Here is a 24,292-nt window from a genome sequence, read left to right as displayed (position 1 = left end):
AGATACTATCCCCTTAGATGTATCTACTCCTGCACGTGGAGCTGCTAGGCCCCTGCATCCATGTCAATTAAGGCTTTTGCCAGGGCTAAAGCAGCTAAATCTTCAAAGGCCGTGCCTGCTAAAGCCCCCTCTCACAGGCCTAGCTCTAGTACTCAAATGCTTAGTCTAGCAGAGGATCTCATTTCTTTGATCAGGGGAACCCAGTCTCACCCTGACAGGGCCTCTCACCCACCTCCAGAGAAGAGGCTTAGAGCAGAGCCCCCTGAGCCAGTTTCTTCAGATTATTCCTCTGATTCAGAAAACACAAATCCTCCAGAGGGCCCTTACTCTCCATATGAGGACTCTGATGCAGAGGATTCCATACCTTCTGCCTCTCCTCCTGAGGAATTTTCTTTTGGGGAAACCTTGCATGCTATGAGGGAACAATTTCAATGGCAGGGCCAGGATTTTTCAGATTCTAGGAAAAGGCTTAGGACCTTTTTACATTTACCACAGCATAGGCCTTTAGCTATACCTCCAGTACTTACACTTGTGGATGATGCATTTAATGATGCTTGTACTGCCCCTGACTCACTGCCTCCGGCCCCTGCTAAGCCCGACAGATACTACAGGGTTCCGGACACACATTATCATTTATACAAGGCTCCTATTGCAGATCCTGAAACTATATCACAGGGCCCCAAAGCTGTAGCGGCTGCCTCTGCCAAAAAAACCCTCCCCTCTGAAAGAGAATCTAGGGCATTGGAGAGATGGGGTAAAAAAGTTTATACTTCTGCTACTCTTTCGGCTAGGGCCTTAAACTGTCAATTCCACATGATTCAGTATCAGGAATTTCTGTTAGATCAGCTCACTAAAAAACTGTCCTCGCCTGAACCTTTAGACCGCAAGTCCCTTCAGGATTTGGTGCATAACACTCAGCAGGTCAGTAATCATTCCTTAAAATGCGGCTATGATGCACTGGAGGCTTCCTTTAGATCAGCTATGACTGGTACAGTGATCAGAAGGCATGCATGGTTAAAAGAGCAATCCTTACCAGACCATGTAAAGTCAAAGCTTCTAGATGCTCCCATGGAAAAGCACAGTTTGTTTGGTTCCCCTGCACAGCAAGTGTTGAAGAAGGTGGAAGAAAAGCTAAATCTGTCCAGACAGTCAAGGATTTCTTACTGGTCCAGCCTCCGAGGTTTAGTAGGAACTGGCCTTCCAAGAATTGGTCCTTTCCAGACACCACCAGAGCACAGAGAAGCAGAAATAGACGCCCTAGAGGCAGAGGTCAATCCAGAGGTGCCTACAGGGGACGCCAGTGGCAGCCTAACAGCCAGAGAACTACTGCCACAGATCCAGCCACTACCACTTCTACAGGACAATCACAGTGACTTGGCTCTGAAACCGCCTACCAGGGAACAACTGGCAGCACCCTTAGGCGGAAAATTAGCCTTATTTTCAGTAAATTGGCATTACATTACAGGAGACAAATGGATTTTACAGACAATAGACAAAGGCTACAGGTTTCACTTCCATACTCTTCCAAGGAAGAGAGGAATGCCAAACCTACCTCCAAACCAAAGGACAAATGCTCTACAGCAAATAGACCACTTACTAAGGATGAGAGCTATAGAAAAGGTACCGGCTATGCAACAAGTACAAGGATTTTATTCAAGGCTTTTCCTAGTACCAAGAAAGGAAAACCAATGGAGACCTATCCTCGACCTGTCCGCTCTAAACACATATCTCATTGTTCCAAAATTCAAAATGCTGACCCTACAGCAACTTCTTCCCATGCTGGGCAAGGAGTCTTGGCTGGTGACTCTGGATCTCAAGGAGGCATACCTGCACGTCCCCATACGACCAAATTGCAGAAGATACCTCAGATTTCTTGCAGGATCAGAGCATTATCAATTCTCAGCATTGCCTTTTGGCTTATCTACTGCGCCCAGAGTATTTACGAAATGCCTGGCATCAGTAATTGCTCATTGCAGGCTTCATGGAATTCAAATTTATCCATACCTGGACGACTGCCTGTTACAAGCGGACAGCAAAGACAAATTAACAAAAGATTTGAAAAAGGTTATTCACCTGCTGTAAGCCCTGGGATACACAGTCAACACAAAAAAGTCAAGGCTGATACCATCCCAAAGGATAACCTTCCTGGGTGCAGAACTGGACACATCAAACCAGATGGCATTCCTCACAGCAGAAAAACAGAAGCAGCTACCACTCTACTTCATGGCACTAACAATGCAGAACCAGCTTACAGCAAGGAAAATCCTGCAAGCCCTGGGTTACATGGCATCCTGCATAATATTAATCCCACATGCCAGGCTACATATGAGGAAGTTGCAATGGTACCTGAGGAATTTATGGTCTCAGCACAAGCACAGCCTAGAAACCCAAATTCCAATAATTCCATGCCTGAAGCAAGAATTCCAGTGGTGGGCCCAGGCCTGTCAATTGAACAAAGGACTGCCCTTCCACAGGCCTCACCCAAGCCAGACTATCACCACGGACGCCTCAGACCTCGGTTGGGGGCACACATGGTGGACAAGTGCATACAAGGCTTATGGACTCAAGACCAGATGAACCTACACATAAATCAAAAAGAGATGCTGGCAGTAAAACAGGCAATTCAGACATTCAGACCATTTCTTCAACAGGGTCATTTGCTGATAAGGACGGACAACACCACAGTCATGTGGTATATCAACAAACAGGGAGGCACACATTCATATCCTCTATGCCGGATGGCAATGGACCTCTGGAATGTGGCCTTGTGCCTCAACATTCAGCTCCAAGCCATATTTGTGCCAGGAAAAGAAAATATACTAGCAGACATCTTAAGCAGAACCACCACAGATGCCCACGAATGGATGCTACATCCAGACATCTTCAAAACCATCACAAGGAAATGGGGACTGCCAGAAATAGACCTGTTCGCATCCCTACACAACCACCAATTGAAAAAATTCTGCACAAGGACATACCACCCACTTGCTTGGAAGGTGGACTCCCTATCCTTCAGTTGGGAAAACCTGACAGCATATGCATTCCCACCTCTTCCTTTGATGCACAAAGTGCTACTGAAGATCAAGGAAGATCACCCAAGGATCATCTTGATAGCTCCAGATTGGCCAAGGCAACATTGGTACCCGCTACTGAGGAGTATGTCCCGGGAACACGCATGGCCTCTACCCTTACTACCTCTACTGCTAACACAGAACAACTTCAAAATCCTGCATCCAAACTTGAAAACACTGCAGCTAGCTGCTTGGAACATTACATAAGGAAAAATAACCCAGATTTATCTCAAAGGGTTAAAGACATTATCTTGGAGGCTCGCAGACCCTCAACAAGGAAAACTTATACAGCAAAATGGAAAAGATATCTCATTTGGAGTGCAACAAAAGGAGTGGATGCATCATTGGCAAACCTAGCTAACATCCTGGAATACTTAGCAGAGCTTTTCCACAATGGTCTCTCCTACTCCTCCATTAAGATTCATGCATCAGCAATTTCAGCAGAATACAACATGGATCCTCCATTCTTTTCTCAACCTCTACTCAGTTTCTCAGAGGAATTAAAAATGTAAAGCCACCAAGGAAACCTCCATTGCCTACATGGGACTTGAACTTTGTGTTAGAAAAGTTGACACTTCCCCCTTTTGAACCAGCAGCAACAGCAGAATTACAGTACTTATCTTGGAAGACTGCATTCCTGCTTGCAATCACTTCAGCTAGAAGGGTTTCTGAATTACAGGCATTAATGGCAGTACAGCCCTTCCTTATCTTCCATCAGGATAGAGTGTCCATGAGAACTAATCCTACCTTTATGCCAAAGGTGGTCTCCAGGGTATCATTAAATCAAGCAATACACCTACCAACTTTCTTCCCCAATCCACAGAACAGGGGGGAAAGATTGCTGCATACCTTGGATGTACACAGACAATTGCGCTACTACCTGGACAGAACCAAGAACAATAGAAAAACTGACCAGCTTCTGGTAGCATATGCAACAGGAATGGAAGGAAAAGCAATTTCAAAACAAACAATCTCAAAATGGATAGGAAATTGCATTAGATTTTGTTACTCTTTCCATGGAAAGGCAACTGCAGAAAACATCAGACCTCACTCCACAAGGGCTACAGCCACTACTACAGCTTTCTTATGAGGAGTGGCTACCAAAGACATTTTAGAGGCTGCTACTTGAAGCTCCGTGCATACATTTGCCAAGCATTATAATCTACCTTTATACTCCAGATCCCGAGCAGGTTTTGCCACTGCTGTTTTGCAAGGGATCTTAACTACACCATAAACTCTTAGTGCCTCCTTAGTGCCTCCTCCCCCAGTTTGGCTATGGTATTCTACCCATTTGTTAGGACTGCAGATGCATCCTTGAAGGACATAGTACAGTTTTGTACCTACCATAAATGTAGATGTCCGAGAGGTATGCATCTGCAGTCAGGATTACCCACCCTCCTTCCCTCTGTGGTACTCCTAGGGTATTTGCCCATCTTGTAGCTAGCTGGGGAATCTATTATGGTGTATTTGTTTGTATATATGTATATACATGTTTATTTCTATTTGCTCTCTATTGTTTGGAAACATTTGCATTTATCCAAATTTAGCCTTCCTAGAGGGCACCTGGCATCTGGGGCAAGAAACACTGAGGAAAATGGCATCGGCTGATGCCTTTATACCCGCTGAACTGCAGCTATGACGTCGGGTGAAGTGCGACATCAGCCGAGGCCAGACCCAGACTTTGGAATCCGGCCGACCGAAGGGCTGCCTGAGGCCAGGACAACCCATTTGTTAGGACTGCAGATGCATACCTCTCGGACATCTACATTTATGGTAGGTACAAAACTGTACTTTTTTCCTACTGTGTTGGAGAACAAGGATTTGCCGGCTGTGTTATTGGGTTTACTAGTGGATATAAGTAATTTGTCAGAGGAACGAAGGCTTTTAAGATTACAGTAAGGAGTGTTAAGGGAAGTAAGTATGGGAGTGTTTGTGGGTTTGTAGAGGATTTTGTGGGCTAAGAAGAGCTGGTGAAATAGAATTAGGTTTTGCAGTTCGAGCCATCGTAGTTGCCTTAACTTTTGGCAGTGATGGGTTCTAAAAGTAGAGTCGGTGGCAAATCTGGCAATATTGTAAGCAACAGACAATTTGGTGAGGTTAGTTTTGGACAAGGAAGTGTAGATAGAGGAGGCATACAGGAGGGTGGAAATAAGATGGGAATGAGCAATGGAAGTTCTGGCAAGTGGAGTAAGGAATGGTTTAATTCTATAGAGGGAGCCTAGTTTTCTGTTAACTAATTTTATAGTATTGTTGATGTGAGTGTCAAAGGTCAGATTGTTTATCTCAACTCCGAGGAGTTTGGTAGTTGGATCGGGTGATAAGCTGGTGCCATTGTTTGATATGACAGAAGTTCAGTGGAGAGGATTTTCAGGTCGATGAAAAAAGTAATAATTTGTTTTTTGGGGGGTTTAAAATTAAGTATTGTTTGAGGAACCACATCTCTATGGTTTCGAAATTCTTTTGGGTGAGAGTGCAGTTCAGAGGGGGATGAGGCAAAACAGATTAAAGTAGAATCATCTGCATATTGTATACAGGTGGCAGGGGAAATACGAGTATGAAGATCATTAATGAAAATTGAAAACAGGAGAGGGCCAATAATTGAGCCTTGGGGGACTCCTAGAGTAATGGGGAGGTGGTTGGATAAGTTATGGCAACGCACAGCCTGTTGTCTGTTGTGCAGATAAGTGGAACCACTTAATTGAACTTGTCTCTAGTGCAAACGATTTAAGTAAGTTTAACAGTATCTCATGATTGACTATATCAACGGCTTTGGATAGATCAATAAATATAGCAGAGATAAGGGTATTATTGTTCCTGTTTTTATTGATGCAGTCTGTGTAGGAGAGGAGGGCAGCGGTGGTGCTATGGCAGGGTCTAAAGCTGTGTTGACAGCTAGCAGATTGTTAGTTAACAGGTGATTCAGAAGTTGCTTCTGGACACATTTTTCCATGATTTTAGCAAGAGGAAAGAGCAAGGCTATGGGTCGGTAGTTAGAGAGTTCAGTTGAGTTTCCACCTTTATGAAGGGGAATAATATGAGATATTTCCAGAGTGAAGGAATGTAGCCTTCAGTGGTTCTGTTAATCAGGATGGTGAGAATAGGTTAAAGGATTAGCAGCAACTTTTAGATACAGAGCAGGTAGAAGGTCACCTGATGGAGAGGATGGCTTAAGTTTATGTAGAAGAGAACAAATGAGTGAAGAGGGTACATGTTGTAGTTGAAATGTGGGAATAGAAGTGTTAGAGGAGGTGGAAAGACAGGAGATATTGGGGGAGAGTTGATTAGAAAGAGACTGGACAGCATCAGTTAAGAAGGTATTTGAAGGCATTAGCAGTCTGTTTGGGGTTATCTTGGGAGGTGCCTGATGGACTTGGAGTGTCCGAGTGGCCGGGCTTTAAGAGACTATTTATTCCTGCCCAGAACTTTTGTGGATTATGTAGGTTAGCCCTGTTGCAAATGGCAGTAGTAGTTTCTTTTATGAAGAAGTGCTGTTTTTTTGTAATGTTTATTTGTCTAAAATTGAGTTGGTCAGTGGGATCTTTAGTACTGCGGTATTTGGACCAGAGTTTATTTTTCAGAATAATCTTTTGCCTTGTGTCCTTTGATAGCCAAGGGGTGGCTTTTGAGCAAAGTTTGATGGATCTTGTGGGCTCATGCGAGTCGAGACTAGATAAGAATTTAGAGTTAAAATAAGTCTTGACATCATCCAGTGGGAGGTGTTTAAGAGGAGACCAATTGCAGGACCTAAGTTCACCTTCAAAGCTATCAGGGTTAAAATTTGTGTTTGTTCTAACCATTTTGTATTTAGTTAAATAGGGGGTATTAGTTTTATATCCTCAGGCGGCGTATCTACTGTATATGCTTGGTTGTGGCTATTTATCAGGATCCAGTCTAAAATGCTTTCTTTGTTGCTAGGTTTATTTGTTTTGGTGGGGGAAAGAATGGTTTGTGAAGAACCATGAAGATTTAAGAGAGTGGAAGGGTCAGTTGAAGGGCAGGTATTCCAGTCCATATTGACATCCCCAAGGATAATTGTTTCTTGTGGAAAGTGAATGGCTAGCCAGTTAAGGATTTCTTCTAAGGTAATGATGTTATTGCCTGGGGGAAGGTAGATGCAGATTATATAGATGGATTTGTAGTCATTAAGCTGGAGTTTGGATATAAGGATTTCAGCATTACTTTTAAAGGGAGGCTTATCCTGTAAGGCAGTGATTTGTATCTGTGATTTGTAGAGGATTGCTATTCCACCACCCTTTTTTACATTACGGTCTAGTCGATGGATGTTGTAGCCAGGGGGAATAATTTCCTTGTCCAGAATTACTGGTTTAAGCCAGGTTTCAGACAGGCAAAGGATGTCGAATGAGTGTATGTGAAGTAGAGCATGAAGGGGAGCAATTTTATTTTTAATACTACAGATGTTAAGGTGAGCAGTAGTGAGAGAGTTTGGGGGTTTGGTTAGTATATTTGAGTTAGAGGGAAGAGTGCAAAGAGGGTTTCTAGTTGAAGTGTTGTTTAGGCCTGGGTTGGGTTGAATGTCACCTGCTAGAAGACAGAGGATTAATCTTTTTAACCAGTTAGAAGGTTTAGGGGAAATGAGTAGGGACTTTCTGTCTTTATGATGGGAATAGGTAATGTGAACCTTTCTATGAAATTTTGTAGGAAGGTAGCCTGGAGAAAATATGATAAAACAGTGATGAAATTAATTTATGGAAGGTAAAGTAATATGTCTGGAGAAGGTATTAAATTCTGTGAGGCTACGATGTTCATAGGATGTTAGAAAGTAGGGTACAATAAGGAAAGGGAAAATTGAGATTGTGATAAGTTGTTTTGAATGTGACAAAGTTACTAGAGTATGCATAGTGACAGGAGAGTTGCAAGGAGTTAATTTGGGAAGAGGAAGAAGAAATAATGACAGGAGGCGATGGATGATACTTGTGAAAAAGTAAGTGTGGCAGGTGGATGGTGATAAGCAGTCCAGGAGAGGAGGGTGAAAGTGTGATTGGAGGAAATAAAAGTAAGGGGAGTGGTTAAGGAAGTATAAGTTTAGTGGTGGGTGGGAATTGGGGGTAGGGTAGGGGAACGGAGCGGGTAAAGACAAAAGGAAGGACAACAGTCTGAAAACAATCAGAAAAAGCAGCTAATTTAAGGTAAGTGGAGGTGGTCAAAGGAGTGATAAAAGTGGTCAAACTGAGAATTTAATAGAAAATATCTGTGAAGGAGAAGAGGAAAGGTTCAGAAGCAATGTTACAAACAGCAGGAAAAATAGGTAAGATTAATGTAGTGGGGAGAGAGAGAGAGATTCAGGTAGAATATTGTTGCAAGGGTAGGGTGCCATCTAGTGGACAAAAAATACAGAAGAAAGTACTTTGCAGTGAAGAGCTGGGATGTGAAAAAAAGTTTCTAGAGATTCTTCCAAGAGAACAGGGATATTATGTGGTGGGCAGGCCAGAAAGGGAGAGGTAGCAACTAGTAGTTGGGAGAGTGGCGGTGAGGCTGCTATGTGTCCAGACTGAACTAGCGACACTGTAGGTGAGGTAAGTAAAACAGTAACTGTTTTACAGTTTTTAAACCGTTCTAAAATAACACAGAACAGCACAACATCCTACCAATGGGCAAGTCTGGGATTTGATATTTTGGGTTTTGGCGTGGGTATATTTTGATGTTTGTGTCGGGATCCTGTGTTTCAGCATAGCATCATTTCTAAAACTGATACTAAACTTAAGTTGCATTTAGAGGCTGCTTAATTTTGAGGGTGTGTATATTTTCTATTAAATGTGTTTATTCACTTTATATGCTTGCATTTCAGGAGGGAGAATAGCAATTATTGAGTGTGATGCTTTGAGATGTGTACTTTTGTTAGCTGTTAATTACTAGTTGTAGTTGGCAGATGCATGACTGATGTATATTGTATGCTTTATTCTAGGTGTGTGCTTAATTGGTTTGGTGATTGGTCTACTGAGGCCCTTTACCAGGTTGGGAAAGAGTTTACCTGTAAAATGGACCTTGAAAAGCCTAATTACATTGTGCCAGACTACATGCCAATTGTTTATGACAAGCTTCCACAACCTCCATCACACAGAGAGGCTATTGTCAATAGTTGTGTGTTTGTTCATCAGACCCTACATCAGGTAAAAAAAAAAAAAATTTTTCATTGTGTATTCTGTTTTGTGATCATTTAGAGTTGTAAGAGATATTGCTCTTAACTGATATGAAGTTCTCTACATCTCTTGACTACTCATGTTAAAGATGAAATAGAATGTGAATGTTTCTTTAGTCCATCACTAAAAAAATACTTATTGCCTGCTTGCTCTTTTCTTCAATGTTGTGGCACCCTAATTTGTAATATTGACTCTGTTAGGTTTTCCACCAGTGTTATGTAGCTAAATGAACAGTAGCATGTTGTCTTTCATTGCTTGCTAACATTACATGTACATCATTATTACTTTGTATTAACTGAAAACTCTGTTTTGTACTGTAGCCTTTTTGTTATAATACCACTAAAGCTATTTGTTTTGAGTTTGTTTGGCCTAGGCATTGACTGAATTGAAGACTAATTGATCAGTTCAGTATACCATTTAACAAACCTGAATGAATAAATAAGATTAAAAATCTGATTGAAGATTTTATATTGCTCATGTATCCTGTAATTGCAGATAAGGTTTCTGTTCCATTATTTTCATTATTGTCAATGCCCATCACATAGATGCCTGCTCATTCCAGACCTAAAGACTGAGTAGACAGACCATTAAAGATTATGTAACTCCTTTGCCAAGTTCAGAATAATTTTCTGTTATCTGGGAATTGCATCAAGTACAGCCCATCTGCATGGGAACAGGTGGGCTTGCCTCCCACAAATTAAAAAAAAATACTTGCCTGTTATGATTTATAAGGCCTCCTGACTGCATTCTTACCTCATTTCATTTCCATGTCTGCATTTTGTTAACTTTAGTCATACCATACTTCGGATGAGAAGTTAAACTGATGTCCCATTTGTTTGAGCTGTTTGTAGCTAAGGTGGATGTAAAGGATCACTTGGCAGTTACCAAAAAGAGCAAGAGAAGTTCACAGGTACCCTAATCAGGTTTCTGTTCACTGTGAATACTACATTGAGTGTCTCCCCTGAAAAGATGCCAGTGGCTTAGTGCGACTAACCCAGTCAATGAAATGCAAGTAAAAACAAAATAATGTCTTAGCAAGTACATTTGTTGGTATGCATGTTGTTTTCCCCTTTGTAACTGTTAGGTAAAGGGGTATCAACAGAGGGCAAACCTAACTGTTTTGGAGGCTTTTTTCAGGCTAGTTCCCCTGTAAACCTTGTCTGATACTGCTGTTGTCATACTTCAACCTTCCATCAAATGTAAATGTGTAAGAGAATGTTTTGTGCAGAAAACTGCGAGGATTTATATTTGTATCCTCAGTGAACTGATGTTCTGTGGCTAGAACATTGAGACCTGGATCATTGCAAGTATCTGTGAAGTTTTCAAAAGGAAACTAAAATTCATTTTCAACTCGTGGTGGAAAGATTTGTATGTTGTGACATATTCATTCTCCCTTTCAAAATACATAACACTGACACTGAAAATTCTCACAAATGTAGATATTGTCCATCTCCACAACCTGAAAAGCCTTTTAGGGTTGTACATGTCTCTCTTGGAAAGACTAGATTTATATGACACACAAGGATGATTCTACAGTCTGTCTGCATCTACCCAAAGTGGGAAAGCTGTTCTCTGAATTTTCTTTTTGGGGTAAGGATTCTAGGTTTAGATAAATGTCAAGAAGATTTGCAAACTATTTACTTTGCATGGTACAGTTCCTGTCTGAAGTAGTTTACTTCATTTGATCTTCAACCTGTGGTACCGGATCCGAGCTGGCAATTTCACTACCATCTGCTCCAAGCTCCTCCCCTTACCCATAATACACCTCCACTATCTTCCAGCTCCCAGATCTCTTTTGCCGCGGCTAGCCATAAGCATCATGATCCTGAGCTCTGAGTCAGAGTTGGGTAGTTTTGGTATTAAGTGTTTTTGAGTGGGTTTTTTTTTTTTGTGTAGTTTTGTCATTGTAGGTTCCTTCTCTTCCTCCCCTCGCTGGTGTGTCGAGCTTTGGGGTTTTTGTGTAGTTTTTAGTTAGTGTATAGTTGTCTTCCCCTCCCCCCCTCAGCATTCTCTGTACCTTCTGAGAGTGTGGCAAGTGGGTGTGTGTAGAAAATAGTTTTGTTTTCTATGTTTTGTTTGTTAGACTTCTCTTAAAATCTTTGTGTGAGACCTGACTGATCCTAAGCCTGTCTTTAAGAGGTGCACTGAGTGTGGCCACAAATTGTCACCCGCTGATGGCCACACTCTCTGCGTGATGTGTTTGGGTGTAGCCCATTTAAATACTGATCATGCCATTTGCGCGGGTTTCAACCCGTGCGTCATTAAGGATAGACAGGCCAAGTTAACTTTGAAAGGCCTACTGCCTACTACGGAGGCAGCTGCTTCCTCTACTGCTTCGCTGTGGCCACCTCTCTTACTTCCTCTCTTGTCCTTCTCCTCGCTCCCAGGCTGGGACTCACCCTTCCACTTCTAAACCTGCAGAAGCGGAGCGCAGAAAAGGCAGAGAGAAGAGAGAGCATCAGGAACTCCCACCAAGAGTCAGTCTAGGCACCGTGACTCCCCTCTGCTCTGATCTCCCAGATTTTCCCCGGAGCCGGAAGAGCCGCAACCACCATCTAGGGCCTCTGTTCCTCGACCCGTCAGGTCTGAGTCCAGGGCCTTGTCGCGGTCCACCTGAAGCCTTTCCAAAGTCGATATGGATAAAATGGAGGTTCATTCGCACACAAATCCAGATAGGAGTCTAGCCAGCCACCTCTCCCTCTGGAGGGGGGGGAAGCTCGCTTCCTTTGTTCATTCCAATTTCTCCTTCTCAAATCTGACCTCCGGGTTCAGAATACATGGATCCGAGGATGGCCTTAGTCAGGGGGTCAGTGCCGACACTACCTGTCTCCTCAATGCCAACAGCTGCCTGGAGCGTGTCTGATCCGACCAGTTCGGATAAGAGTAGCTCTCGGAGCTGGAGCCTGGGTGTTTGATCAAAGGAAGTGGAACTTTTTCCATTGGCTCTGACGTTGTTGGGTCAAGTTCCCCCCCTCGGAGATCCAGCCACTTTGGGCCTGGCTCCGATTCTCGCATTGGATCGAGGGAGAGTGGTTTCCTTACTGCTGGCCCAGGAAGCTTGTTCTTCCTCAGCGTTCAGTGTGGTAGAAAGGGTTCTCTCCACTGGATCAAGACCCTTGACTATTTCTTCGGACTCCGTCATGACTCCCTCTGCTTTGTGTGCGAATCTCATCATTTTACCTGAGGGACAGCACATGCTCGAGGAGCCTCAGGCGGTTCTCCCTGAGGAACAAGTTGCTTGCACGTTCTCCCCCGAGAGCCCCACCAGAGATGTACCTTGCAAGCATACGTGCAGGAGGAGCCACTTGGACTCCCCGGAGTCCCTCAGAGGACATGGATTTGAGTGATGGGGAAGGTTCCCTCAGATCACCTCTCAAGGATGTCTCCTTTGGAGTCGTCATAGAAATCCTATGTCAGTCGGGAGGTTGGTCTGCCCCAAAGCCTTCCTCGGATGAATCTGTGTTCCTGGAGGCTTTTGGCACTGGCCCATCTACTTCCTTGGTGTCCCCCTCCCGCAAATCCCCTGATGGGCTTGGAAGGAGCCGGACACCATGGAACCAATCCCAAAACGCCCAGACAAAATGTTGAGCCCCCCCCACAGGACCAGCGTGGAACAAAAAGGGTTCCCTGTAGATGCTATGGAGATAGTAGCAGCCACCAAAAAGGAACTAGCCCAGGAGAGTTCCTCGGTTCATCCTCCTGACTGAGAGTCTAGAATGATGGACCGCATAGGGAAGTGGGTTTATGCGTCAACTACCTTTTCCATCAGGGTGCTGAACTATCTGGCCCACGTTACTAGACTACAGCTCGACCTGGTAAAGGAACTGGCTGAGAGTCTCCCAAAGTCCATGTCGCAGGAGGACAGAGACATGCGGATGGCAACTTTGACAGCGGTTTCCAACACGTCCATGCGACTCCTCTCACATGCTACTGAAGGAGCGGCTAGGGCAGCTAGGTCCGGCATGTCCATGAGGCGTAACACCTGGCTCAGATTGTCAGTTCTCGGAACCCTTCAAGGCATCTTTTGCAAACCCCCCTTATGACAGTTCTACCCTTTTTGGTAAGACCATCCAAGACACTTCGTCCAGAGTGAGAAAGACGGGAAGACACTGTCTGCCGTCAGAATCTGCTTCTCAAACCCTCAAAGATCCTTTTCCCGAAATCAACGAGGGCAAAAGAAGATGTGGTTCCGGAAGTCTCAGTATTCTCGGGACACTCTGAGCTCTTTTTCCTTCGGAGGCAGAGGGGGACAGGATAGATGGCGGCCTAGAGGCCGAGGTAGTCCAAGGAATTTTGAATCTCGAGAAGCATTCTTAGACAGGCCCGCGCAGCAACCCTGAGGGGTTGCCCGACTGCTCTACTCTGGAGGCAGTCGGGGGTCACTTGTCGTTGCACCTGGTGGCATGGAAGTCTGTAATACCAGACTGCTGGGTGCTTCAAATAATTTCCAGAGGATACTCAGTCCCATGTGTGGTTCCTCCCGAACACCTCCCAGATGTACCACCCACACAGGAGGCGGCAGCAGCACTGGAAATTTCCAAGCTGCTAGAGAAACGAGCCATCGAACTCATCCCCTGAGATCAGTCTGGATCGGGCATCTACTCCAGGTTCTTTTTGGTGCCAAAGAAAACGGGGGACTTGAGACCAATTCTGGACCTTTCTACCCTGAACCTGTCAGTTGCCAAAGAAAAGTTCCGGATGGTCACCTTACAGTCCATCAATGCCGTACCTGCAAGAGAGCGATGATGTGCATGTTCGACCTCCAGGATGCCAACTATCACATAAAGATGCACAGAAGCACCAGGAGGTTCCTCCACTTCCAACTAGGAGTCTATCATTACCAGTTTTGAGCCCTACCCTTTGGTCTCACCACAGTCCGCAGGGTGTTCACCAAAGTGATGGCAGTAGTAGCGGCTCACCTGAGACTTCATTGGATTCAGGTCTACCCTTACCTGAACAATTGGCTCCTTACTGCTCCCACCAAGCGTCTACTTTACTGCACCAGGGATTATTTCCTAAAGCCTGCACTCCACTTAAAGATTATAATCAATGCATCCAAATCTCTTCTGAATCCTGTCCAGGTGATAAACTACATAGGGTCACAGACACACTACAGACAAAAATCTTCCTGACCACAGAGAGAGTTTGAAACCTAAGGTTGCATGTTGCTTTCATCTACCTTTCTCACCTTCCCTCAGCAGAATTGGTTTTGAGGGACCTAGGTTCTATGGCAGCGACCATAATGCTTCTTCCGTGTGCCCGATTATACATGCGAGTACTACAGTGGACTGCAGCGGTGCAATGGTCCCTGTTGGATCTTCCGTTGTGGAATCTAATGCACCTCAGTCAAGTCTGTAGGTCGTCCCTTCTTTGGTGGATGCATTCTCTGGAAATTTTGGAGGGACTAACTTTTGTTCCAGCCTCTGTCCAAGCCAAAGTGACCACGGATGCCTCCCAATTTGGCTGGGGGGGGGGCATTGTTCAGGCAGGACAGTCAAAGGCCTGTGGTCCCCTATCGAGAACAGGTTGCATATAAACTTTCTGGAAATGAGGGCGGTCCTTTTGGCGTTGCAGGCCCTTCATGCCTTTCTTCCTCTGGAACCATTGCACTTCAGTCAGACAACATGTCAGTGGTCTGGTATATCAACAAACAAGGAGGGACCAGAATCTTTAACCCCCTTTGTTGTGAGGCTATGAGAGTTTGAGAATGGGCATTCTCCACCGGTCTATTTCTGACAGCAACGCACATTTCGGGAAGGTCCAACATTATAGCAGACAGATTAAGTCGAACTGTACTGATGTCTTACAAGTGGTCTCTGAATCCTTCAGTAGTGGAGCAGATCTTTCTGGAATGGGGTCGGCCTTGCTGCGATCTCTTCGCAGCTCCTTCCAATGCGAAATGCAATGAGTTCTTTGCACTGATCCCCCAGCCAGGGGAGTCCCCCAGGGATGCCCCAGTCCATGCTTGGCCTCCCGGTCTTCTGTATGCTTATCCTCCTGTGTACCCCTTATTCCGAAGTTTCTGGAGAAAGCTTGCTGACTGGGGAGCAAAGTGATCCTCATTGCCCCATTTTGGCCTTTCCAGGTATGGTTTCCCTTCCATTGGTTTCATCATCTGGCTCCACTATGGATCTTGGATCCCATTCAGGATCTCATTTAACACCCCTCGGGGGTTCCTCATCCGAGTCTGGACAGTTTGAAGTTCACGGCTTGACTACTCCAGTTCCCCTAATTGCTAGGACTCCTGGATTGTCTTCAGTCAGGTCTATTCCTGTGGCAGCTCATAAATCTTCCGACAGGAAGGTTTATCGTAGCAAATGGAAACTTTTTCCTTTTGGACTTCTCAAAGGAGTTTAGACCCTTTCACGGCTCCTGTTTCAGCTATTCTCGATTTTCTAGCATATATTTCACATCAAGGAGCTAGCTCTTCTACTTTCCTATTAGGTCCTCTCGTCAAAGATCCTATTCCCCCATTGGACCTTACTATGGATGTTCTTCGTGTTTCACCGTTGCAGTCATTACATTTGGGTAATCCTGCTGGCAGGTTGCCCTCAGTTGGCCTGAATTCCAAAGTCTTGGGTCCTGCGTCAGCTGCTGTCACCTCTTCCCTGACGTCAGGTCGTCAGGGGTATAAAAGAAGCAGCTGACACCATTTTCTTCAGTCTTTCTTGCTGCACGGTGCCCGAAGCAGAAGCAGTTCGCAAGTGCCGGTCGGCCAACTCCTGAGATTTTCATGTTCGAGTTTCAGACCCAAAGTCTTAAATAAAGTGAAGTTGGGGAAACTTTTTTCTTGCTCCAGTTCAGAAAAAGTTAATACTTGTATTTCTTGTGGAAAGTAAATACCTCATAAGGACTTTGATTTTTACTGTATTCCTTGCCTAGGCCCTGATCACATTATTTCTGGTTGTCGGTTTTGTGCTGGATTTAACCAACGCACTGTTAAGCGTCTGTATGATTTTGCTTTAAACTATTTTGGACGCCGGTTTAGTTGTCCAGAAATGTCGTCTGATAGCCACCAGACTACCGGAGTTCTCAAGAAATGCAAAGAAAAGGAGAGAGATAAACAACCGAGGTCCAAAACCGATGATGTAGCTTCTCCTAAGCCAGTCGCCGGTTCTCAGTGAGGCGCTTTCGCAGTCTCTGACGCCTGCTACTTTAGAGTCGCAGGCCGCTACAGACTCCCACATGGATTCAGCTATGCCATTGGAAACCCAAGGTATTGGAGCCTCTGACACTATTCACTCAGATGGGTCCTGAGCCGTTGAGCAGGCACCGGCTTCTGAGGGTGTATTCAGACCTAAACATCTTTACATTAAACCGACTTCAGCTTCAAAGGCAAAGACTAAAGCACCTTCTAAAGCAAAGAAACAAACTCAAGAGCCACATGGACAGGCCTCTGTGCTCAAAAAACAGATGCTCAAAATGGCCGAAGACTTGATTACCTTGATCAGGGGTTCCCATCCCCCTCCTGATAAGAGGCCTAGGCAAGAGACTGACTGAATCTTCAGATCAGGTTTCTGTTTGTTCTGATTCCTCTTCTGATCAGGAATATTCTCTTCCCCCCTATGACAATTCTGATGCTGAAGAGTCTATACCTTCAGCTTTTCCTCCAGAGGACTATTGTTTTGGGGAAATCTTGCATACCATGAGGGAGCATTTCCACTGGGAGAGCCAAGATTTTTCAGAATCTAAAAAGGGGCTCTGGGATTTCCTTTTACTACCTTAGCACAGGCCTCTAGCCATTCCACCTGTTACATTGTAGATTGTGCTTTCGGAGTCTAGTCTGACCCCCTGACACCTTACCTCTAGCTCCTGTTAAGCCTGACTGATATTACAGGATTCCTGACTCTTATAAATTCCTTTTTAAAAACCCTGCTGCAGACCCAGAAACTATTTCATAGGGTCCCAAAGGAGTTTAGGCTTCCACTGCAAAAAACCCTACCCCCTCTGACAGGTATTCTAGGGCACTGGATAGATGGGGATAAAAGGTTTACACATCTGCTACCTTGGCTATAAGGGCCTTAAACTGTCAGTTTCATATGCTCAAATATCAGCAACATGTTATGGCATTGCTTAAACAGAAAATGTTGCTAAATTCTGAATGTGCAGAACACAAGGAAATGCAGGATTTATTGCATGCAGCTGAACAAGGTGGAAAGCATACTTTGCAATGTGGTTTTGATTCTTTGGGAGGTCTCCTGCAGGGCCGCAGTTACGGGTTTTGTAATTAGGAGGCATGCATGTTTAAAGGAACAAAATCTGCCTGATCTTGTCAAAGTTAAATTATTAGATGCTTCTTTACAGCATGATACTTTGGTGTTAAAGCAGTAGAGGCGTTAAAGAAAATGGAGGACAAAGCTAAATCTATGCAAACTGTCAAAGATTGTTTTACAAGTACAGCCACCTAGATGTAGTAGGCACTGGCCTACAAATAATTGGTCCTTTACTGTGTCAGAAAGACCTCAAAGGGAGGCAGATCCAGATGCCCTAGAGGCAGATCCCAGGCGCAAGGTTCATACAGGTCAAAACAATGGGGGGGCTTCTACCTCCAAAGTTGGAGAGGACAAATCACAACCTTATAGGAGACTGTCCCAATGACTTCCCCTTGCCTGCACCAAGCACTTATCTCCTGGCAGCACCCTTAGGGGGAAAATTAGCACTTTTTTCTCAAAATTGGCACATTATAGTCCAGGACAAGTGGGTTCTAAATATAGTGTCACAAGGCTACAAGTTCCATTTCCATACCCTGCCAAAGGCAAATGGCTGGCCAGATCTGCCAAAAGATCAATGGGCAGAGGCACAAAAACAAGTCTCATCCCTCATGGACATGGCTATTCGACATGTACCAGAGCAAGAGCAGGGATAAGGATCTTACTCAAGACTGTTCTTGGTACCCAGAAAGGACAAGGCCTGGAGACCAATACTGGACCTATCTATTCTGAACACATTCCTGGACATACCAAAATTCAAAATGTTGACTTTGCAGCAGCTTCCGCCCATGCTGGGCAAGAATGCTTGACTTATGACTTTAGACCTAAAAGAGGCATACCTGCATGTCCCCATCAAACAATCATGCAGAAGATACCTCAGATTCAAGGCTGGCTCAATGCATTACCAATTCTCTGCACTGCCCTTTGGCTTATCTATTGCGCCCAGGGTCTTTACAAAGTTCCTGGCACCAGTAATTGCATTCTGCAGACCAAGAGGAATACAAATATATCCTTACTTGGGCGACTGTCTAATTCAAGCAGAGAAAAAGGACATTCTTCTACAGCATCTGGCATTTGTGAAAAGACTTCCAACATGCCTAGGGTACACAGTCAACGAAAAGAAATCAAAACTAGTACCCTTTCAAGAGATAATATTCCTGGGTGCAAGCTTAAATACAACTGCCCAGATGGCTCATCTCATGCCAGGCAAACAAAGGCAACTGACTACCTATTTCACAATGTTGGCAACAAAAGCCCAGTTATCTGCAAGAAAAATTCTGCAGGCTTTGGGCTTCATGGCATCCTGCATCCTACTAATTCCATATGCAAGACTGCATATGAGGAAACTTTAATGGTACCTAAAAAGCGTTTTGGCTCATCATTGCCACAGCCTGTAAACAATGATTACTCTCATTCCCTGCCTGCAACAGGAGTTTCGGTGGTGGGTGAAGGCTTGTCACCAAAACAAGGGAGAGCCATTCACATTACCCCCAGCCAGGCAGACACTAACAACGGATGCATCAGATTATGTCTGGAGGCCCACATGGCAGGAAGATGCATTCAGGGCACATGGCCCTCAAACCAAATGCATCTACATATCAATCAAAAAGAGATGCTAGCTGTTCAAAATGCCCTGACAGCCTTCAAGGACCTACTTCATCCGGGACAACTACTGATAGACAACACCACGGTCATGTGGTATATAAACAAGCAGGGAGGCACACATTCTTACCGCTTTGCAGACTAACCATGACTTTGTGGGACACAGCATTGACTTACCAAGGACATCTGCAGGCACAATTCCTGCCAGGAAAGGAAAGCACTCTGGCAGACGAACTAAGCAGAAACCTCGTGAATCCCCACGAGTGGAATCTGGATCCACAAATCTTCAGCATGATAACAAGGAAATGGGGATGCCCGGACATAGATCTGTTTGCCTCCCCTCACAACTACCAACTAAAAAGATTCTGCACAAGGACTTATCACAGACAAGCATTGAAAGTGGACGCCCTATCTTTCAGCTGGAAAAACCTATCAGTATATACCTTTCCTCCACTGCCTCTCCTCCCCAAGGTACTCCTAAAAGTCTGACAGGAGAAGCCAAAGATGATACTGATTGCCCCAGACTGGCCCCGCCAGTACTGGTATCCAATCTTAAGGAACTTGTCTCAATGCCCGGCGTGGACCTTACCTCAAATACCTCATCTACTGTCCCAGCAAATCAATCAGATCCTGCACAGCCAACTCAGTACTTTAAACCTGGCAGCATGGCAAATAATGTAGTTATACAAACCACACCTCTCAGTAAAGCTGTGATGGATGTCATTTTGGAAGCCAGAAGGCCTGGTACTAGAAAATGGAAGAGATTATGTGCTTGGAATCAGGCACAAGGAACTGATGCAGCTGAACCAAATATTCCTCAGATTTTGCAATACTTAACTGAGATGCTGGACAAATGCCTATCTTTTTCATCAATTAAAATTCATGCCTCTGCCATTTCGGCTAATTACAATACAGAGCCACCACTTTTTCACATCCTTTATTAAAGCAGTACCTCAGAGGAGCCAAAAATTTAAGGCCTCCAAGGAGATCACCAATACCTGCATGGGACCTCAACTATGTCTTGGAAAAACTCACCCTGCCTCCTTTCGAGCCAGCTACCACTGCTGATATAAAGTTTTTATCTTGGAAAACAGCTGTGCTCCTAGCAATAACTTCTGCACGACGAGTTTCAGAGCTACAGGCACTCATGGCTGTGGAAACTTTTATCGTTTTTTTTTTATCCAGACAGGGTCTCTCCGAAGACAAACCCAACATTTATACCTAAGGTGGTGTCCACTGTGGCTCTTAACCAAACTATTCATCTGCCAACGTTTTATCCAAATCCACAGAACAAGGGAGAGAGATTTCTGCATTCTGTGGACGTACACAGACAGCTTAGATTCTACTTGGACAGAACCAAAGTTTTCAGGAAGACAGAGCAATTACTAATGGCATATGCTGCAAGATCACAAGGAAAGCCTATCTCAAAGCAGGCTATTTCAAAGTGGATAGGCCACTGCATTCGTTTCTGCTACTTACACCATGGCAAGCCAGTGCCTAAGGGCATTGGACCACAATCAACCAGAGCTGCAGCCACTTCAGCAGCCTTTCTCAGGGGAGTACCAACCAAAGACATTTTAGAGGCTGCTACTTGGAGTTCAGTGCACACCTTTACAAAGCACTATCATCTGCCACTCTACTCTAAATCCAGGGCAGGCTTTGCCACTGCAGTTCTGCAGGACCTCATAGCCGCTCCTAATGCTGTTTAGCTGCAGCCTCCCAACCATAGCTTTGGGACTCTACCCAAATGTGATGACTGCAACAGTGAAACACGAAGAACATAGTACAGTTGTGTACACTTACCATAAATGTAGGTGTTAGTGTATTCACTGTTGCAGTCCAGGTTACCCACCTGCCAACCCCCTTTTTCTGCTGGAACTTTTCTTTCCTTCTCTAATTTATACAACCTATGTGGTGTAGCTACCCTTTTAGGGGACAACTAACATCTGTGGCAAGAAAAACTGAAGAATATGGCGTTGGCTACTTTTATACCCCTGACGACCTAACGTCAGGGAAGAGGCGACAGCAGCCGATGCAGGACCCAAGATTTTGGAATTCAGGCCGACTGATGGCAACCTTCCAGCAGGATTACCCAAATGTAATGACTGCAACAGTGAATACACTCTAACATCTACATTTATGGTAAGAGTACACTGTACTTTCTTCAAGCATTGGTCGCTCTGCCATTTGAACCTGCAGAAACCACGGATATTAAGTTTTTGTCTTGGAAAGCAGCGTTTCTAGTGGCTATTACCCCTGCTAAGAGGGTTTCAGAACTGCAAGCGTTTATTAAAGTTCCATACATGATTTTCTGTAAGGACAGGGTTTCCCTTTGTACCAATCCTTACTTTCTTCCAAAAGTAGCATCACAGGTTAACATCAATCAAACCATTAATTTACCTGTTTTCTTTCCAAATTTTGCTAATGAAATGGAATAGACTTCACTTGCTAGATGTTCATAGACAGTTATGATTCTATTTACACAGGACTAGAACCTTTTGCAAGTCTGATCAGTTGTTTGTGTCCTTCTCTAAACCCTTTTTGGGTAAACCTATCTCCAAGGTCACCATCGCCAGGTGGATCTCCTTGTGCAGCCTTCAGGTCTGTACGGATAAAGGTTGGTGGTCTTTGGGTCAGGTGAAAGCTCATTCGACTAGGTCAATGGCTACTTCTGCGGCCTTTTGGTAGAGAGTCTCGCTGGATGATATTTATTCTGCAGCTACTTGGTCCTCATCTCATACCTTTATTTCTCACTATAAATTGGGTTTGATTTCTCGAAGGAGAGCATCCTTTGGTTCCGCGGTGTTCCGGAATATCCTTCCATGAGGGCCACCCAGGTGTTTAGTAGCTGGGCACTCTGTCCCACAGGTTGAAGATCAAATTAAGTAAACTACTTCAGATAAAGAAGTTATGTACTCACTATAACATTCCATCTGAGTAGTTCTACTTTGTTTTCAACCGTCCCTCCCTCCTTCCCCCTGGCCTTACTATATGGACAGCCTGCTTGACTAAAGTTTTAGGTGCGTAAGGTGGTTTTTCAGATCGGGTTCTCAGTTTGTGGCAGCAAACTCGATCTGGGGTTGGAAGGTAGTGGAGGTGTATTATGGGTAAGGGGAGGAGCTCTGAGCAGATGCTAGTGAAATTGCCGGTATGAAGTAGAACTACTCAGATGGAACGTTATGGTGAGTACATCACTTCTTTTTACCCTTTTTCCATCCTTTTTTGTACCCATGGGGGGGAGGCATGTTCCATATCTCTCTGCCTGTAAACAGATGAATACTGAGAAGTTGGTGTTGCAAAACATTCAGCAATGTTGTGATAGGATTTGTTTGGAAAACAAAGGGGCACTGGTCTGCATACACATAATCTCATCAGGTTCATGTAGCCATTAAATTGCTGCATCCGTTTCTGGCAAAGAAAGGTCTCTAGACAGTTCCACATTAGTCAGACAGTAGTGTTTGTTTCAAATTATTCCTGGTACCTGAACAGGGCACCTCTAATGGCCATTTGTAGTCATATCAGTTCTGAGCAGGTTTATAAATGCAAATACATTCTTGATGATAGTCTAGGCAGTTCTCCCTTATGAGGACTCGTGTGGCTAAAGTAAGCATAAAAGATGCATGTATTTACATTCCATTCACATTCCTTTGAGACTATCTTATGAAAAGTACTTCACATTTCAGATAGTTTATTTCCATTTTTGTTCCTTTTGTGTTTTCCCCAGACCCCCAAAGAGTATTCACCTAACGTTTAACTCAACTAATTTCTTACCTCAGGAAGCAAAGCATTAATGGTTAACCTTTCTAAATGATTGTTAAATAGTGGCAGAAACAAAGTGGACTGTTGACTTATAAGTCAGGACATTACATTATTTCACTGTGGAAATTATAGGGAAATTAGAAGTAGTCTTTGTTTCCCTTATCTCTGTGTGATTATGGTTGGTGAGCCCAGTTCAACAGCTTTTCAGTTTAAGATAGCGGATTTCCTCCGTTCAACTGCTTCATTTGAGTATGAAGACAGTTTGCAAGGCATTGACAACTTTCCAAGGCAAATTTCAGTCAGGCCAGTTGCAGATTTGTAGAGATGAACCATTTTTTTCAGCTTTACATGGAGACCATGAAGACATGGCAGTGTGCTGTACACTAATGTATTTTTGAAGTTACTGCAATCTGTTTACCCCATAGATGCCATGCAACAGTGACATTATATACTCTGTTTTTCTAAAGGAAGACTTCCCCTTCTGATGTGGGGGTCCCCTGCTCTAAACGTGCTGTCAGTAACGTAATGCCAATTTGGAGAAGAGAACAAAGTTTATCACTTCTCTGAGGTGATACAGCTTCAGAAGTAGGATATTAAGAGAGTGATTTATGGAGGAATACCCCCACCCTCACATTGGGGGTTTGTCTGCAAAGCTGCAAGTAGATTATAGCCCACCCCCTTGCAAAAGCACTGGTAAGTGGTACAAAGTTTTTCAGTATCCCTTGGCCCTGGTCCATGGGGTATTGAATGCAGAGACAGCCCTCAGTGAACTGAAATAGATCACTACTGTGCAACCTACCAGTTACCAACAGTTCATGCTTCAGGTTTACATCATCAGTTAGCAGATTTACTGATCAGGGAAAAAAAATCACAGAAGCTTGAGATCTTCCTGAAGTGGGTACATGTGCTATGTATCATACCATTTAGCTCAAAGCTTTATGCTTCCTGATGCCTCATGAATTTCTTGGATGGTAATTGTAGACGTGTGTGTGTGTGTGTGTGTGTGTGTGTGTGTGTGTGTGTGTGTGTGTGTGTGTGTATGTATGTATGTATGTATGTATGTATGTATAAAAGCCCCTAAAGCTGTACAAGTGTATAAATACTGAACACGTGCGAGCTTGACTGCCATTTGTAGTAAGCTGTTGAGATGTAAGCATGCATGTCTGTGTAGTCTGTTAATCAGTTTTATATTTTGTAATGTTGCGATCCATCCTGTTGTCTTTCTATGTAATAAAGCATGTAAATGAACTGGCTTGCCTGTTCGTCATCTATACTAGAGAAGGACGCGTGACATGGTGTCAGAAGTAAGATCTCTAAAAAGGACATGGTGCTAGAAGGGAATCCAGATTCTAAAGTTCAAGACCGAGAGGCAATCAGTCAAGACTGGAAGAATATAGAGTGAATCATCCCTACTGCACGTATAACTCGCAAAAGAGGTCAGAAATGAATTTCAGGTATTAAAACCTGCTCAGGCTATTTATTAATCGCAAAA

At 44.1% G+C, this 24,292-nt stretch overlaps 1 protein-coding gene across 1 annotated transcript in view; it reads left to right on the top strand.

Annotated features, from left to right (window-relative positions):
* Nucleotides 1-24,292, top strand: part of DYNC1H1 (dynein cytoplasmic 1 heavy chain 1) — a 3,754,902-nt gene that overhangs the window by 2,528,396 nt on the left and 1,202,214 nt on the right. The window contains exon 60 of the mRNA XM_044073590.1: nucleotides 8,995-9,199. Coding sequence (XP_043929525.1) covers nucleotides 8,995-9,199 — 205 coding nt within the window. The remainder of the gene's footprint in view (nucleotides 1-8,994; nucleotides 9,200-24,292) is intronic.

This window comes from Protopterus annectens, chromosome 6.part0 (genome assembly GCF_019279795.1).
Source record: "Protopterus annectens isolate FY-2018-M chromosome 6.part0, PAN1.0, whole genome shotgun sequence".
Classification (NCBI taxonomy): Eukaryota; Metazoa; Chordata; order Ceratodontiformes; family Protopteridae; genus Protopterus; species Protopterus annectens.
The sequence above is the reverse complement of the archived record's forward strand: the minus strand, read 5'-3'. Positions and strand labels throughout refer to the sequence as shown.